Source organism: Botryllus schlosseri, chromosome 2 (assembly GCF_051294905.1).
Source record: "Botryllus schlosseri isolate E-star chromosome 2, Bs_hap1, whole genome shotgun sequence".
In the NCBI taxonomy this organism is placed as follows: domain Eukaryota; kingdom Metazoa; phylum Chordata; class Ascidiacea; order Stolidobranchia; family Styelidae; genus Botryllus; species Botryllus schlosseri.
In genome coordinates this window covers 5,944,395-5,961,305 of record NC_137237.1, presented here as the reverse complement: position 1 = coordinate 5,961,305, position 16,911 = coordinate 5,944,395, and the positions used below count along the sequence as shown (strand labels likewise).

Genomic DNA, 16,911 nt, shown 5'->3' with positions numbered 1-16,911 from the left:
ATTAATATACGGGCACGTCAAAAGTAAATTTACTTGTTTTTAGAGGGTAAAAAAATTACAGACTAAATTCGTAGAAGCAATTTACGGGATAACCAGTATTTCAGATTTACTTTTGGATTTGTAAGAGCAGTTTACTGGATAATAAGTATTCCGGATTTACTTTTGCATTCGTAAAAGCGATTTACTGGATAATCATCATTTGCAACATTGCTATTGAACTCACAATTCGATCATTTTACACGCTTACGGTCTTATGTACATATATATATGTGATTTTCGTAATTACATCATGTTTCAATCATCAACCAAATTACGACATCGATGGCGGTGCTGATTGCTAATCGGTGAATGGTATCCGAACATTTGGGCATTGCAGATACCATCGTTTATATCGCTTCATAAATAGTATCCTTTGAGACATCAAGGTCTAGCAATAGTAGCATGGCAAGCGAATTTGGTATGTTATGTAGTTTTAATGCAGGTATGATCTTTTGTGTAATTATCTGTTGGACCAGTTCTGCCACCATTGTAGACTCCTTAACGCATGTATGATCCAAACTATATATCGAAACACTGGAGCTGGTGTTTAGCCGCCATGCTCCTTTGGCATTGAGACTAGAGTAGTAGACGTCCTTTACCTTTTTCCTGCGAATGGCCTTGTGAATTGTTTGATCATGAAATCGTAGCTGCTCGAGCGAACAGTACATTGTGACGTCATACATATTCCAGACATAGTGGCGTCAGACGTCAGACATATCTGAGCCTGAGCACGTGCGGCTGAATGTTCCGAGGTAGATATTATATCGACGCGATGTTTTCGTATTGGATAATAACAAGATGCGTTGCTGCAAGATATTGAGGGTTTCGAAGCCACAGCTTAACTCTAGCTTTAGAATATTGCAGGTGTTGATAGCAGATATTGTAGGTATAGCAGTATCCGAGCTCAAATCTGGCAAGTTATTCTCAGTCCTGTTTCTGAAGACGTATGTATTTTCGTTACAGTTTAATGGTGAACAGAAGCTATGGCTTATAAGAATGTCTTACATTTTCTGACATTGAACTACACGAAAATGGAAGCGTTATGGCATTATGAATCATGACGTCGAATGCTTATGTGATAGAAAGGGATCATTTCGCCTCTCGCTTCTAGCACAATGCCGTGCGAAATACATTGGACGTGCGATGCAAAGGAGTATTGCCAGAAAAGTTTGCAATCACGCTGGAAAAGATGATTCAGGTACGAAGTCCTAGGCCAAGGGTATCCGTATCAAACTCAACTTGCGTCGCTGGCCAGATTCAAACTTTCAAACCGCTCGTGGGCCGGATCAGTCAAATCATTCCAAAATGTTACGGTACATCAAAACGCCCGACCTTACTTTTCGCTTAAATAGTTTATTATCAATCCTGTATACATTTTGGTATATTACATAACATTCACGATCATATCATATGGATATATTCTAGCAGCACCTTTACTCGCAAACAACGGAAGTTTGGCAAAAATTCAAAGATTGATCGTTTGAATTCAACCGCTTAAACACTGACTCTAACCACGGAATAAGCTGACATATTTGTATGCTCCCTTTGTTTTAATCTGCCGTTAACTCATCGTATGCGCTTTGAGGAACACAAGTGATTTAATTGTAAACGCAGACGTTAGAATTTGGCTCATTATTAATCGTCATTCGGGTTTCTCTGTCTGTCTGGGGCCTTAGAGTAGAAGTGATACAGCAGTGCGACCAAATATATTTGAATTGTATTTTTTATAACTATTATATTTTCCATGCGACCTGCATATAACAGTTTTTTTCACTTCACGAATAACTACTTTTTGGCTCATTTCTTCATAAAAATATGAACTCAGTGTGCACTTTTTGGAGTTTTTGGAATTGGATGTCAGTATCACCAACTTGTTCCTGATGATGACTAGAGTAAAACCATAACACCACTGTCGGATAATTATATCACGGTCTATGATCTTGACATTTGTGGCCCTGCGGGAAGCATTTCTTACAATAATATCTCAACATTTGTTAGAAAATGTGCTGGGTAATACAGGGGTTTTTCAAACTACTCAGAATTGCTTCGCAGGCCGCATGCGGCCTGCTGGCCTTATGTTCGACATCGCTATCCTAGGCCATCATTATTTGAGAAATTGACAAGAATATGAAAAGCCGCAGTATGTCATACTATAGCGTCTCAAAGTTTCCAAATTGTAACGGTGTTGATGACAGCATAATCTTTGTTCAGATTATAGATGAACCTACAAAAGAGCATGGCCCAACGTACAGTCCTTCAACTGCTGCTGAAGTTTTGATGAAGCCCTCTTCATTCAGGCAGTTGCTGACCGATGATCTCCACAAGAAAGACTGGATTTTCGTCATTATCCACACTTACTTTTTTTTTACGTGTTCCCGCACCAAATAAACCTGATTCAAATTTACTGGTCTCAGGAACGTAAAACTGCTGCAAGGGACCAGACGAGTATATTGATATTACAGCAGATTTCTGTTACCTTAGGTTACGGAAATTTTCCGTAAAATTTCCTACGGTCAGCATATGTAAAATCATATTACGGGGAGAGTTATTTTGAATTTACTGGTCTCATCAGCGTAAAACTGCTGCACTGGACTAGACCAGTAACTTGGTATTACAGCCGTTTTCCGTTACATCCGGTAACGGGAATTTTCCGTAAAAATTTCAACAGTCAGTCTTTGTAAAAATAAATTACGGTCAATATTATTTACGGGAAAATATTTTTCAAATTTACTGGTCTCAGAGTCGTAAAACTGCTGCCAGGACCAGACCAGTAATTTGGCATAGACTATTTTTAACAGTGCACGTGATCTTTTCTTCCCCGCTAATATAGTAACCCTCATAACAGGTTATTTCACATGTTTCACTGTATTCGCTTCCGCTGTCACATCCATCTGCTATATACCCGTTCGTCACATTTGGAGATGTCTCGCAAGTAATGGCTGTGAAAAAATTAAGTAGGCTATACGATGGAAATTTGAAAGTAGTAGATATGCCAAAATTTCAGTCTGACTTGATTTTCTATTTCATTAGTTCATTTGGCACAACTTAGAACACGGATATGCTCTTCTCGAAAAAAAAGTGAAGAGGAAACAAAGAGTAATTGAAACAGATGTGGCAGAGGTTTATCGTGTGGAGAGTAAACAAATAATGCGAATTTTCATAACATGATTTGTATTTTTACCCAATTTCAATGACGTGAATATACGTGTAGCAAATAGAGAATGAAATCATTCTTGCACCATCTAAACCAGTGGTTCTTAACCTTTTTCATATCGTTACCCCCAAGAAGACAATGACAGGATGCAATTAGCCCTTTTCAAAAACAGCGCAAATATGACATCATAATGAACACTGAAATGCCTGTTAAAAATACCAAGTCAATGGAGAAGCTGATGCTGTTTTACTGTTATCTAGTAGTAGTCAAATCTAGAAGGGGAGGATAATAGACGGCATCTCTCATGTCATTGTCCATCGCAAACTTATTTGGTTTCGATAGATAACATTGCAGAAAATCCTACTTCACAGCAATACGTTGGAGGAAATTCAATCAGAAAGTTCAATGCCATTATGAGTTTATGATCAACATCGGTTATTTATTTTGAAGGCGTACCCAAAAATGTTCCAAAACCTTTCCCTCTTTTCTTCGATGATTTCAGACCTAATTTTACTGACTAGAATAGACCACCACTACACGTTTCAATACTAACTATACTATATTTGTACGATATTGTTACTGCATTATAGGTGTAAAGCTAACCTTGGGATGCCACTTGTTGTCTTTATATTTGTCAGCGTGCCCAACAATATATGATCCGCACTAGGCTACTGCAAAATAAATTGGACTTACCTAGCACTATACTACAAAACATTCGGCCCTGCAATTCATAATCACTGATGGTTACTATGATATCACAGCAGCCATGGTGTGCTAAGTGAAACGAAATATATACAAGCTGGCAAAAGTATATGTTGACCTACATTAAGATTTACGTTCGAAAATACTTCAGTGCGCCGTTATAAGTATTTAAAAAACGTCACTTTGAATTACCCCCCAACAATTGGTAAATTACCCCTTTGGGGGTAATTACCCCCAGGTTAAGAACCACTGATCTAAACGTTAGTCCTAATTAAGCCACAATATAAGTCCTAATTAAGCCACAATATAGAGGACTTAACAGTACACTACACGTAGTGTCACAATCCCATTGTCTTGCAATAATGATATCACTCGACAAGTCGGAATCAGTACATGTTGTTGTGTTACCATCGTTACATGCTGTGACGAACGTTGTATTGACCGCGCTATAAGAGGAGTGTGCATGTGCACTGTGCACCCCCAAAATCTCCATTTTGAAAATTCCGAAGTTCACCACATTTCATAGCTATAAACATAGTAAGGATATTTGGCAATTAGTCCGAGCACCATGCTTATTAGTCATTTCAAGGTAATGAACTATAAATGAGTTATATTTATAGTTTTTATAAACAGTTATCGTCCTATTTCCAAAGTGAGGTATTTTTTAAACAGTAATATTTCTATAAATGAGTTAATAAACATGTTTATATATAGTTTGATGTCATGGAAGGTTATGACTGTTGATGAGAGAATTCTCAAATAGGAAATTCTGCCAATACCCAGAGCAATAACTATGAATTGCATGTAAGATTTTTCAGTTGACTGCAGTTCGGTCTCCTTCAGATGCTTTCACGCCCCCAAAGGGGAGCGCGCCATTCCGTTTAAGAACCACTGCACTAAACTAATCGTGATGGAAAACAATATGCTTAAAACATGATTTAAAAAATGTCTCTAGTAAAACAAAATGTTGTTTTTAAACGTTGAATAATGCCATAATAATGCCATAATTGTATATATAAATTAGAAAAATCGATATATGATGAACTTATGGACGATTTGCAGCCGATATAGTCGAGGTATACCATATGGCAGTGGTTCCCAACCGGGGGGGAATTCTCCTTGGGGGGAATTTTGAAATTTTTAGGGGGGAATCTGGCTTTGGCATTGTATCGGAAGATACACTGGGTTCACAATGTTTTTAGATTTTTTATGGTATAGACCTGTTGAGTAGAAATTAGTTCTTTACAATTGTATGTTTCTTTGGCCGATTTCATGCTAGGTATATGTTTAAATGCCTTCCGTAGCTATTACACACCAAGATAAAGTGAGGCTCACGAGACGATTTCATTGGGTCCGCGACAACCTCTCGACCAAATTGCAACTAAGCAGGAAAACATCAACCCTAATTCAGCACAAGGCCGCTAGTGAAATTGTTTACCTTTTCAAGCCAACATATGAGCTAACGTGGAAAACATACCGTACCAAATTCATCGATTCAACCCAAGTCCATAGCAAGCGGACTTGGTGATTTATTTTTTGTCAGCGGCTACCTGATCGGTCAAAAACAGGTCATATTTGACTGTACCTTACCAACGTTTAGTGCGGTCCGGATTCGCCATAGTTCGGACATATCTGAATATGTTTGGCCAATAATTGCTCAGTCAACACATGGTTGCGCGTTAAAAAGCAAATTTTTTTAGTCACAGGCAACTTTTTCATAGGGGGGGGGGGGATTTTAGCTCAAATATCGGCCAAGGGGGGCACGAGACGAAAAAAGTTGGGAACCACTGCTATATGGAATGGTTGGAACCCTCGAATTTGTAGTTATATATCACTGGGACGGAATGGATGTTCTGATGTGACGACCACCAACCGTAAAAATGCTGCATAACGACTTCATCCTGGTTAAAGTCCGTTAACGGTTTACTGGTCCGTTTATGACACGAATCTGGAGACTTCTCTATTACAGGAGTCATATTTACTCTATATTTTCAAGTATCAATGTCAAAAACACTGTAGATGTAGATATACGCTGAATGCCTTCTAAGGGGATATCAAAATACAATCTCGATCGATTTCATTTACTTTGCAGAACAAGTCGCCATGGTTGGGCTATGCTTTACTCCGGCATGTACGCACTTCATGAGTTGATGGGAATGAGGAAAGTATACTGCAGACCAGGGTTAGTTCGGATATCAATAATTTCCACCATCCGGATAATGGACATATCCGTAGGCTATATTTGGAAGTTATCTAACCGGTTAACCGGATAATAACTGCTAAGTGAGACGATCGGTTTAACGAGGCTCGTTTGAAAAATGGATCGTAAAATCATCACACAGTGTTATTATAGATTTAAGCTACGTACACGCGCAGTATACGAGCGAATAAGAGAAAAATCACGCAAATTTAATGTTCATTGCTCCTCATAAAGCACAATGCATCGATTGTGGAATCCTGCGTAGACGGGATCGGAGTTTTGTAACAGATGATCCACATGCACTGAATGCTCTTTCTGCTTCCACAGAAGTGGGCTGAATAGTAAGCATCGCTTGGTAGAGCGTCTAAAAAGATTTCCCGGAAACTTCAAAGATTTGACATTATTTTTTGACCCTTCTTCTGTTTAGGTTTGGAATACTGGAAGGACGAGTAGCTGATACTGGAATTGATGCCGACATGATAGCTCGCTCTAATTCCTCCTTGAGAAATTCACGTGATCAGGCGCTTAGTCAGCCGAAAATAAGGGGGGTTTGAAATGAAATGGGGGGTTTCGATTTTTTTCGAATTAAGTATCAGCGGAAATCAATTACGCATGCATGCACGCACACCACACACATGTTTGCGAACATTCGATGTCATTCAGTTTCGCGATGTCACACTTTAATCACAATCGCTAATCATCGTATACTTACCGGCATATGTAGTCTCCAAGCCATCGAGAGATAGGAGCCAACGCATGCTAGGCCCGATACGCGATAGTTCAGGGGCCGGCAACGTTTTGTGTGTTGCGTGCCAAAATGTCATAAGAATGTAAATTTTTTGCCAGCTTGCGTGCCAAATAGTCAATTTAATAATATTTAACGTTTCAAGCAAGGAATACCATCAACCGTTTTCTGCAGCTGGCAACGGCATCCGTCACGCCAGTTATTCTGATTGGCCGCGAAGGGAATGAATGAATTTTGGTCGCTACCGCACCCGACCTATCGCTTACATGTACGTGATATTTACATAATATATTTTCAGTTGCGCAATAGGGTAATGATCGATCGTCTGTGGTCGATTTGGTCGTTTCCAAGTCCACTGTGTTCGGTAATGTATCCAATAAGTGACTGGCCAATCAGTGCTGTTACGATGATATGGTCTGAGGAAGATGAAAAATGTGTCACCCCTGTATCATTCAAGTCGGTTTGGTGTCTGACACTAGATTTTTCTGCAAAGGTCGCGGTAAAGCAGTAAAGCTTGTCATTGCCCTAGATATGATCGAATCGCTTGCATACCAGACTAAACTAAAAGAATATCTCCTTCCGAGAGACGAACACGATTTCAAATTCGCATTTCGACACGGAGCTCATTATTTTCCTCGGCAGGTCTCATTTGATACGTGAGGCTCAAGCTGCGAGCGCTGGACTATGTCACTTCGGCGCCTCGACAGTGGACTGGACGTATCAATGTCGAGCATTTTGGCCAGCATGCCACGGTTATTTTGTTTCACGGTTTTATCACCGCCAATCATTTTGGCAACGCATACACCGCATGGTCGCATGTTGTCCGAAACTTTATGTCTAGGCCGTGTCTTCTATAGCGTGAAAATGCCCAGCGCCGGTTCATAAGTTGCGCTCCCGTAGGCTGCACAATGAATAACACTCCTACTCCTAGACTAAAGGATCCAGAGGGTTTCATACGGTTGACGTTCCTTCATAGCTGCTAATACGGTTGACTCATTTCTGTACATAGTGCATAGTTTTTAAATACATTTTCTATATACATATATAGTTATTTATTGGGGGTTCCCACATTATAACCAAGAAAACGGGTTCTAAGAAATCGTGCGAAGCGCGGAAAAAAAATTCGACGAAAGTAAAATCTGCCCTGAAAGACTCTATTTTATGTTTATTTACCAAATGATTTTGGATCGCCTACCAACTTTGTACATTTTGAAAATTTCTGTTTCACTTTTTGCAAAAACTTGGTCTCAATATGTCGTTTGCGTGAAATCATTTGGCGTTCCATGAAAAATCATCTCGCGTGCCACAAATGGCACGGCGCACGCAATAGTTAGGCCGGCGGCGATATCTTTCGTACCAGGCCTATTTCAGATGGGATTGCATAGGCCAGCGATAATATCGCGCGCACCACGCCAATGCAGATGCGATTGTGCAGGCAAGCGATGGTATAGTGTGCACAAAGACTATTGCAGATGCTATTCTTCAAGCCAGCGGAACTAGGCTTGTTGAAGACGCGATAAATTAGGCCAGCGGCGATGGACGAGCTTGCGGCACAGATTAATCTCTTTAATTGGCAACACGCTTCTCGCTAATTTGCCGCGCGCAATACTGATGATACAACTTCTTGAAACTTACTAAAAAGTGTAAAACGCAATCGCAAAGATACTCTTTTAACCGGTTAACCGGCAGAATTATATCAGGATATCAGATAGGAAAAAAATCTACGGGTAATCGGTTACCCGGTTAACCGTTATCCGGATAATCGAACCCTACTGCAGACGTATGTGTATCATATTTTGGATCGGTGTTGGAGCTGTGGGTTATTCCACCACGCTATCCCGCCACCTGATACATCGTGCGAAGAGTGAAGAATTTTCATTTTTTTTAATGTTATCTGTATAGTGTACAAGTATATTGACCCATTTTCAGTTATATGAATATAATTGTACGAAATCCGAAATCCAATCATTCTTGCAACATCTGCACCTTCGTCGGATTTAGACCACTGCAGACGACTTACGTATACATTCAGTATCTCCGTACTCCCACACTCCGTCTGTGTCGGAACCGCCTGATCCGTCGCCTTCAACACATGTTGCCATTGCAGATCCAATCACATAATAGCCATCGTTACATGTTATTTTGCATGTGGTACCAGTACTGTTTTTAGCGCATGAAGCCTCCAGAGTGGCATTTGGAAAACTAGGATCTTCCATACATGTCACAGCTGAAAAAAGTATAGGAAGGAAGTATTCTGCTAGTTATAAAGCAAAATTACTACGTTACTGCCGATTATGCATATTTTTAATTGTACATATGTACAATTGTACATGCACAGTTGCACACCCCTGGGCTTCAGAGTCCAGCTTGGTTTTTCAAGACACTCAGAGCCTTCTATCACACGAAACTGCATGTACGATTTTATTGCAAAACAATGGTCATATATTTTTGATTTGGCCATAGCCGGCGACGGGCGTATAGTTTCAGCAACACGGTCACTGACGAATATACATATCTTCTTGAACACTTATGAATATGTTAATGCCGTGAGTGTGCTAATTTAGGGTTTCCATACGTCCGGAATTTCTCGGAGATGACAGGCATTTCACTGTTTAAACTGCGTCCGGGAGGAAATGCTGAAATATGCCTTAATATCACGAATTTTGAAGGCTTGAAGGGAACTGTAATTTTTCCGTAATTCTGCATATACAATATCATATTTTGGTGAAGATTTACGCTGCTTGAAATTTGTCTTAGCGCTGCGCTCGATTTATTGTCACATTTATTGATTTTAACACTAGAACTACCGGAACTTCGAACTACCTAGAACTACCAAGTGACTTTTTGACGCATGTTGAATTTTTTCCCATTAAATACATTGAAGGAAGCTAAAAATCAGCACAAAGATCAACAAACGGCGTAAGAAATCATTGTTTATTACGCTCACAGTGACTTGCAACATTTTAGACACACTGACATTCACTGGCCAATACCCTCGTTGGAACTCATTTATTGCTAGCCGCAGAAAAATCAACCTCATAGGCACCCTCGTGCATAGAGCGTTGATGATATGTTCGGGTAATAAACTGAACTCAGAACTTGACAATATCCGGAAAATCTTACTTGATAACGGTTACCCTGAACACGTCATCAACCGTGGCATAGAGAGGAAAGTAACGCATTTCAATGCAGAAAAGTCAACAGAGCCTACCGAACGAACAACCAAAGATGTTTACATCCATCTACCTTGGATAGGGCCTATTTCCACCCGCTTTGAAAAGCAATTGATTTCAGCGGTCAATAAGTGTTACGACACAGTGAAGACCAACGTGATTTTCACGACAACGCAACTGCTCCCCGCAACACGTAAAGACGTGCTACCCGCACTTCAGCAAAGCAATGTAGTTTGCGAATTTAAGTGCCACTGTGATTGTGGCTACGTGGGAAGAACGTCAAAGCGCTTGCAGGAACGCATAAATCAGCATGTCCCTAGATTCATTAGAACACGCTCGATGAAAAGCTCACCCTTAACTCACCCGCTCAAGATTGATGCGGACCAATCAAAGGCCATAAATTCTGCAATTGGCAAACACTTGTTGGATAATCCCGCCTGTGCGAGAAATTATCGAGACGACAGATTTCGCATACTCGGAAAGGGTTGCTCACACTTTCATTTGTGCGCCTTGGAGTCGACTTTTATCAAAATACACCAGCCAAGGCTGTGTCAACAAAAAGAGTTCGTGTATCATCTAAAAATAGTACATTGAACGCTCTCGTATTCGACATTTCGTGCTGGTGACGTCATATTTTGTGTTACGATTGTTGATATACGCTGTTCTTTCGAATTCTCTACTAGTTGCTGACGATAACACTTGACGAGTGTCCGCCGAAAATATTCGGGTTCATTTTAATATGAATATACTATTCAATTGTGTATTGAAGTTCTGTGCCTCAAAGAAGCTGTTCAGACACACTTTAGTGCAACACTTAAAACAGATCGCCGTTTTGTTGTCAATAACCGTGTAACATATCAGTGTTGTTCTGGTGCGCACATTTGGTATTTGAGCACGTTCTTTTAAAAATTTGGAGTAGGCTCCAGATCCGCTTCAGCCACATCACCATTCTTGGTTCTTGCTGTCATATCACAAAGCTTATCAGCTAAGATTTGCATAATGCAATCTCGAGACTAATCCTCGATTCGCATAATATTATAGTATTGGCCTTTTGGCAAGTGGAAGATCAATCACATTCTAAAACATGCACGGACTTTCGTCGACTTGCTGGTACCCATACAGAATACTGCCTTACAACCTGGTCCGTAGTATCTCCATGGTTTGGTTTTGTTATAAAATTTAACCGTCAATGGTTTCTTGTTTGTGTTGTTTCTGGAGGAAACAGTTACCCCCAGTTGAAGTGGGCTCAATATATATATGTACACTTGTACAGACTTTGAACTCTACACTGGCATCTCGACGTTACGCTTATCGACGAGTTTTGAAAAGTGTGGCTATATGAAGCTGCTTTTTTCATCTGGTTCTGGGACGCTTCCAGCAACGTCTGACAATAGTTTCGTGTCAAGCTGTCAACTGGGATTTATTTTTCTTCACCAAGTCACATTCTCGTAACATTGTTTCAAGATGGGTTACATCAGATTCTTTACATTACTATGCTTGGCAAATGTATAGATTAGAGAAGAGATGTTCTGCTCTATCCTTGCATAAATATGAGACACCCTTGTACAAATACTTGGTAGTAGTAGCATCCACAATCTACACCTTTTTACTCTTTATGTCAATAGAAAGTTCATGACATCCATGAACCTGTTCCTCGAGAGGGTCTGACTATAAACAAAATACACTCATGCAATCAGTCCTCACATGCAATCAATTTACTAGATCCACCCCCTCCCCTCGAAGATCCACCTCGTAGACTAGTGCAATGGCTCTTCGCTCTGGTACAACCCTAGTATAATAATCTGACCAATACAGATGTAGGCTTGGTCTAGTGGTAGCCCACGTTCCAATTGTCATGTCCTGTAATACGTTGAGCTGCAGAAATATAATATTACAGAGACTTGATGACTCGGGAAGAGGAAGATGCACTATACCTTCTATTACAAAGGAATGTTGTTGCTAATACAGTTAGAGCAAGCTAATATTAACAAAGTTCAGTTGTTGCAAACGACTCTGCTGCATTTGGCAGATACAAAACCAGTTTCAAGAATATGAAACTGCGATGCCTTGCTGTAGAAAAACTGTAATGCGTCAAAAACGCCACTTGGTAGTTCTAGGTAGTTCTGTGTATAAGTTTTATATTTGTACTAGACGAGCGATGAAAACCAGGTAAGGATGGTCTACATAACATATGTAATAGTCAAGTAGTTTCAGCCGCGACATAATGCCAGCTCTTCGAAAATGAAAATGCGTCAAAAGAGCCACTTGGTAGTTCTAGTGTTAATATGGGCACCCCTGTCCATGCAAAAACAACAATAAAAAAGAAATTAAATTAGCTATGCTGTACTTCAATAAGACTAGCCCAATTGCAATCGCAACTTTAAGAGAACGTAATAGTCTCCCTACTGTCGGTAATGCAGTTTGGATGCTTTAGTCAAATATGGCGGTTCTCAAGCTTAGGGTCGTTTGTCCGTTTCTGCGGATCGCGGAGACGCTGAACTTAATCAGCTTCCAACATAGGTCGTGATCAGGACCGTAACTGCCGCACCCCAAATCCCCCAATTGGAGGAACCGGGCTCGAACGGAGCCTAAAATTATTTGGTGAATACGTAAATTAGAACGCGATTTTTTTTTAAATTGTGAAACTTTTTTCCAATTTTTTTTAAATTAGGGAACATTTCTCAAATTTTTGTTGCGCAAGAAGCGATTTGGTTTTTAAGAATTTGAAGAAATAGGCATTTTGGCGTCGGCCATAATCGCGTCACGCCGCACCAAGACATATAAAGTTTCGGCCAATATGGGATTAGAGGTCGACCGATTATCGACTTGGCCAATTATCGAGAACGATATTTAGAGCTTTCCCGATTATCGATATCGGCCTATGAAGGCCGATATCGCGGCCGATCTTTTATCTTTAAAAAAAATTCAAAAATTTCGGAAATTCAATGCTCCGTGTTCTCAATCCCAAGAAATCTACGACGCAAATGGCTATATATGACAGATTTACCCTTGCAGGACGAGTTTAGCTGGGTGAGCACGCAGAAAAACTATGCTTCCTGCATTACAATATACTTTTTCAGGACTGATCTGCAATTCTGCATCATATTTTTCTTTTTGGGTTATCCCAAATTTCATCGAATGTGCACAATTAGGCTATAATTCTTTTCAATTTCAGTTTTCTCGTTTGTTGTTCAGCTTTCTGTGGCATGTACAAGTGCCATCTTGCCTAATATATAATATTTTTGGGGAAATTGTTATCTGTTCCTTCCATATTAATATCGGCCTATGAGATCGGTATCGGCCTTGTGAGTGAGCCGATATATCGGTATCAGCCTGTAAAAATCAATATCGGTCGACCTCTATATGGGATGCCGATTCGTGTGCAAAAAAGTTCTGTAGCGATAAAACCTTGACCGTAAAGACCGATGTGTTTTTTAGGGGGGGGGGGGTGCTGACGAAGTGCTGTTTCGGCCCTGGCCTTGCTGACTATTTTTAAGTAATCAGCTTACCGAATTTGGAGTTGGGCCACGGAACATTTTAAATTGAAAACGGAGGCGCGACCATAGAAGGTTGGAAACCACCTGATGTGCAACCTGCTGGTGCGGACCGGACATATGGTAACCCTACCCGACAACCTAGTGAATTCACGACACGTGTTAAAAAAACACCCCCTGTATACCATCGATGGGCAAACTGATAAAACATTGTGACGTCATATGTGTTTACATCTCATTTCAAAACCCCCCAGGAGGCTCTAAAGAGTTTCCGGAATTTATGTCACGGAAATATTGTAAACCTATGCTAAATGGAATTCTGTATGTGATTAATATGCACCACGTGACGGTGTCTTCGTTTCGGAACCCGAGATATAAGTGACGTTATTCCGTTGATGAATTGGTATGTATAGTTTTAAATATAATTGTTTTACTAGCTGATATTGTATTAATAATTAATTTCAGCTTCAATATAGATTATGGAGTCGGGATCTCTACAGGTACAAAGGTATTTTAGCGTAGGTCGGATATGAAATTGATATGAAGTAGCTATATTAGGACTTTATGATCTAACCACAATATTAGTTTAAGGCAAAGTAACGTTATGCCACATACAATCCGGTTTTCGCGGCCAAAACTTCCATACATATAGGATTTGCATCTTTTCAAATTTATAGATAACTAACCTATGGAGGATAGATCCGTAGGTTAGTTATCCATAGTGAAATGATTTTTTAATTTATTTGGTGAGGGTTTGTTGGATGCGTGGTAGTAGGGTACGGTAGTCGCAGGGTTGTAACCAAGTCACTAGGCTCCGAGTCATAAGTCAATCTCACTTTTATAGTTTTGACTAGAGTCAAATCGAGTCTTTTTCAATTCACCACCGAGTCAAGTCCGAGTCCAAGTCAACGATCAGAGGGTCAAGTCCGAGTCATGGTATTATGACTCGAGTCCGAGTCCAAGACATTGTGTTGACTGCTCAGTTTCCAGTTAAAGTCTTGTTAAACCCACTTTTTATAGCTCTGTTTAGTGATATCGAATGGTTCGGATTTATAATATACTAATTTTCCTCGCTTTTAGCAGATTCTGGTCGCATTTTAAGTACCAGTACCAATAGACGAAATCCCAACAGTGTGGTTGCTTTACTATTCTTCGAAATTACAATGAAATGTCGGTTTTATCCGTCTGAGTCTTGAGTCATATGACTTGGTTCAAGTCATGAGCAATGACTCGAGTCCAAGTCGAGTGAATGCACAGAATGACTCGAGTCGAGTCGAGTCATTTCCATATTTTGAGAAAATGACTCGAGTCAAGTCGAGTTACTAGAAAATCGTGACTCGAGTCGAGTCATGACTCGAGTCATTACAACCCTGGGTAGCCGCATGTCAACTAAATAGCTAACTGCAAATGCGTGCATAAAATGCATGTGAGTAGGCCTACGACAGCGTCAGCTATAAACAGAAGGTCGTTATAAGTGGGTAGAATCGAGTTACCTACCACTGATTGATAATATCGCATGATTTCTGTATATACTAACATTTTTGCAGCTCTATAAAATAATCAAAATCTATATCAGGATAATTACCGCCTCACCTTCGCATAACGACCCTTGTATGGATAGCACAGTGAATAACATAAGCGCAAATTTCGATGGACACAATAATATGAACATCATGTAGACATTTTTCATGAAACCCTATATCTGAATACAATTGAAGCAAAATAAGAAAAATGAATTTTATGTTAAAAGTCTACTCAATCGGTTGCGCAACAATGACCAATACGCTTGCAGTTTGCTATGCTCCTCACATGCTCCCAGACGGCATCGTTGCGTCCATAGTAGGGTTGGGACTTCGGGATCGAATTTGAAATCCCGGGATCGGGATTTCCCGGGATTAGCAAAATAGTAAAATACGCATAATGCAAGCTACATAAATAACATTTATTCCTTGTAATATTGATTCCCAACCGCGGCTCCAAGGTAGCCTTCTTGCGGCTCTGAGTGACCTCTAAATATGCCACAAAATATAATGGACGACAGCTGTTGTTTGTTTCTATATATAGTTCTAGGCAATTTTTGTATATGAATGCGGAAATGAGGAATACTAGATATCTCTAAAGCCGTCCAAGACCGCTTCTGAAAACAGAGAAACAGAATTCTCGCAGATTAGCGTCAAACGCACGGAGGAATACCCGTCAAACAACGACATATCGTGAGTTCCGCTGCTCGTAGACCTCTATATATCGTATTTTTGAAGAGTAAATTACGGCACAATTTCACTAACATTAAAACAACGGCTCATAGTCAAGTATAAATTGCAATAAGTCCAATATTTTTCGTAGAATAATCCTCCGCAAACTTGTGCTCAAGTGCTGGAATGTATGAACACTGAACAGTTATCACATAACAACAAAATAGTATGTTGAGTAATGATATGCATTTTCAATTTATTTCAATGCATAGCACTTGCCAATCTGCGTCTACCAATGCTAGAATAACAGATATACAACCTGTAGAAGTCTATATGCAATCGTGCATGTGCATGCTTTTGAGTTTGCTAGATGGTGAGATTTTGAGGTAGGTTATCAGATACCTTTAGAATCAGTATATAGCCTAACCGGGTGTTTTAATGCGGCTACCTGCATATACTATGAAGTTTGAAATGCGGCTCCGACATTCAAATTGGTTAGGAACCACTGATAAAGAGTATCATCGCTTAGACGGTTTCGTAATTTGTTGGCGAAATATCCTTAAAATATGGGCGGGGGCGCCAGACGTAGGCCATTTTCGTAAAGGGGCGCTGTAGGGACGTAAGGTTAAGAAACAATGTTTTAGACAACCTGTCTAGTTTTTGACACTGCGTTATTACAAAAAAATGACACATGACGCTACCTAAGCCCTGGTAGATGCTGTTCACAAATCCCGGGATTTCATTGGGGCTAATCCCGGGATCGGGATTGCTTCAAATCCCGGGATCCCAACGCTAGTCCATAGGCGCCGAGATACGGGGTGGCGGCCACCCCATGCAAAATACTTGAACGCCCACCGTCTGCGCTGTCAATTGACGAGTCCGTGATATCGCGTAAATGCCAACTATTTACGATTAACCTATACGTGAATAATTGAATACTCATGTTCGTCGGCGAGGACGAACTAGTGCCTAAAACGCCCCAATAAAGTGTAATCTGTGATTAGTAATCACTATTCATACAACCGAAGCCACCTCGTTGACGGCGTCAATTTCGACACGCTTGCGCTGAGAAATACCATTTTCTCTCTTGACCAGACGAACGAATTCATGTTCTACTTCTCTCAATTAAATTGTATTTGCGCGCATTTTCGTTTACAAAATAATTATTGAGTTAGTTCCGTGATAGTCTTTTCAATTGGAGCGCGAAATAGG

The 16,911-nt window shown here is 40.2% G+C and overlaps 2 protein-coding genes across 2 annotated transcripts in view; both read right to left on the bottom strand.

Moving 5' to 3' along the window:
* Positions 1 to 16,911, bottom strand: part of LOC145432550 (uncharacterized) — a 137,654-nt gene that overhangs the window by 39,782 nt on the left and 80,961 nt on the right. The gene's annotated exons all lie outside the window — the stretch shown is intronic.
* Positions 156 to 15,255, bottom strand: LOC145433165 (P-selectin-like). Its single transcript, XM_080310123.1, has 3 exons — positions 15,101 to 15,255; positions 8,861 to 9,067; positions 156 to 2,978 (listed from the first exon to the last, which is right to left on the bottom strand). The coding sequence occupies exons 1-3, from the start codon at positions 15,195 to 15,197 to the stop codon at positions 2,776 to 2,778; spliced, it is 507 nt and encodes a 168-aa protein (XP_080166249.1). The 5' UTR covers positions 15,198 to 15,255; the 3' UTR covers positions 156 to 2,775.

Excerpts from the sequence above, each read along its gene's own strand:
- LOC145433165 (XM_080310123.1), bottom strand. The coding sequence starts at position 15,197 with ATGAAAAATGTCTACATGATGTTCATATTATTGTGTCCATCGAAATTT. Across the intron at positions 9,068-15,100 it reads ACAAGGGTCGTTATGCGAAG|CTGTGACATGTATGGAAGAT; the intron begins GTGAGGCGGTAA and ends TACTTTTTTCAG. Across the intron at positions 2,979-8,860 it reads CGGAGATACTGAATGTATAC|CCATTACTTGCGAGACATCT; the intron begins GTAAGTCGTCTG and ends ATTTTTTCACAG.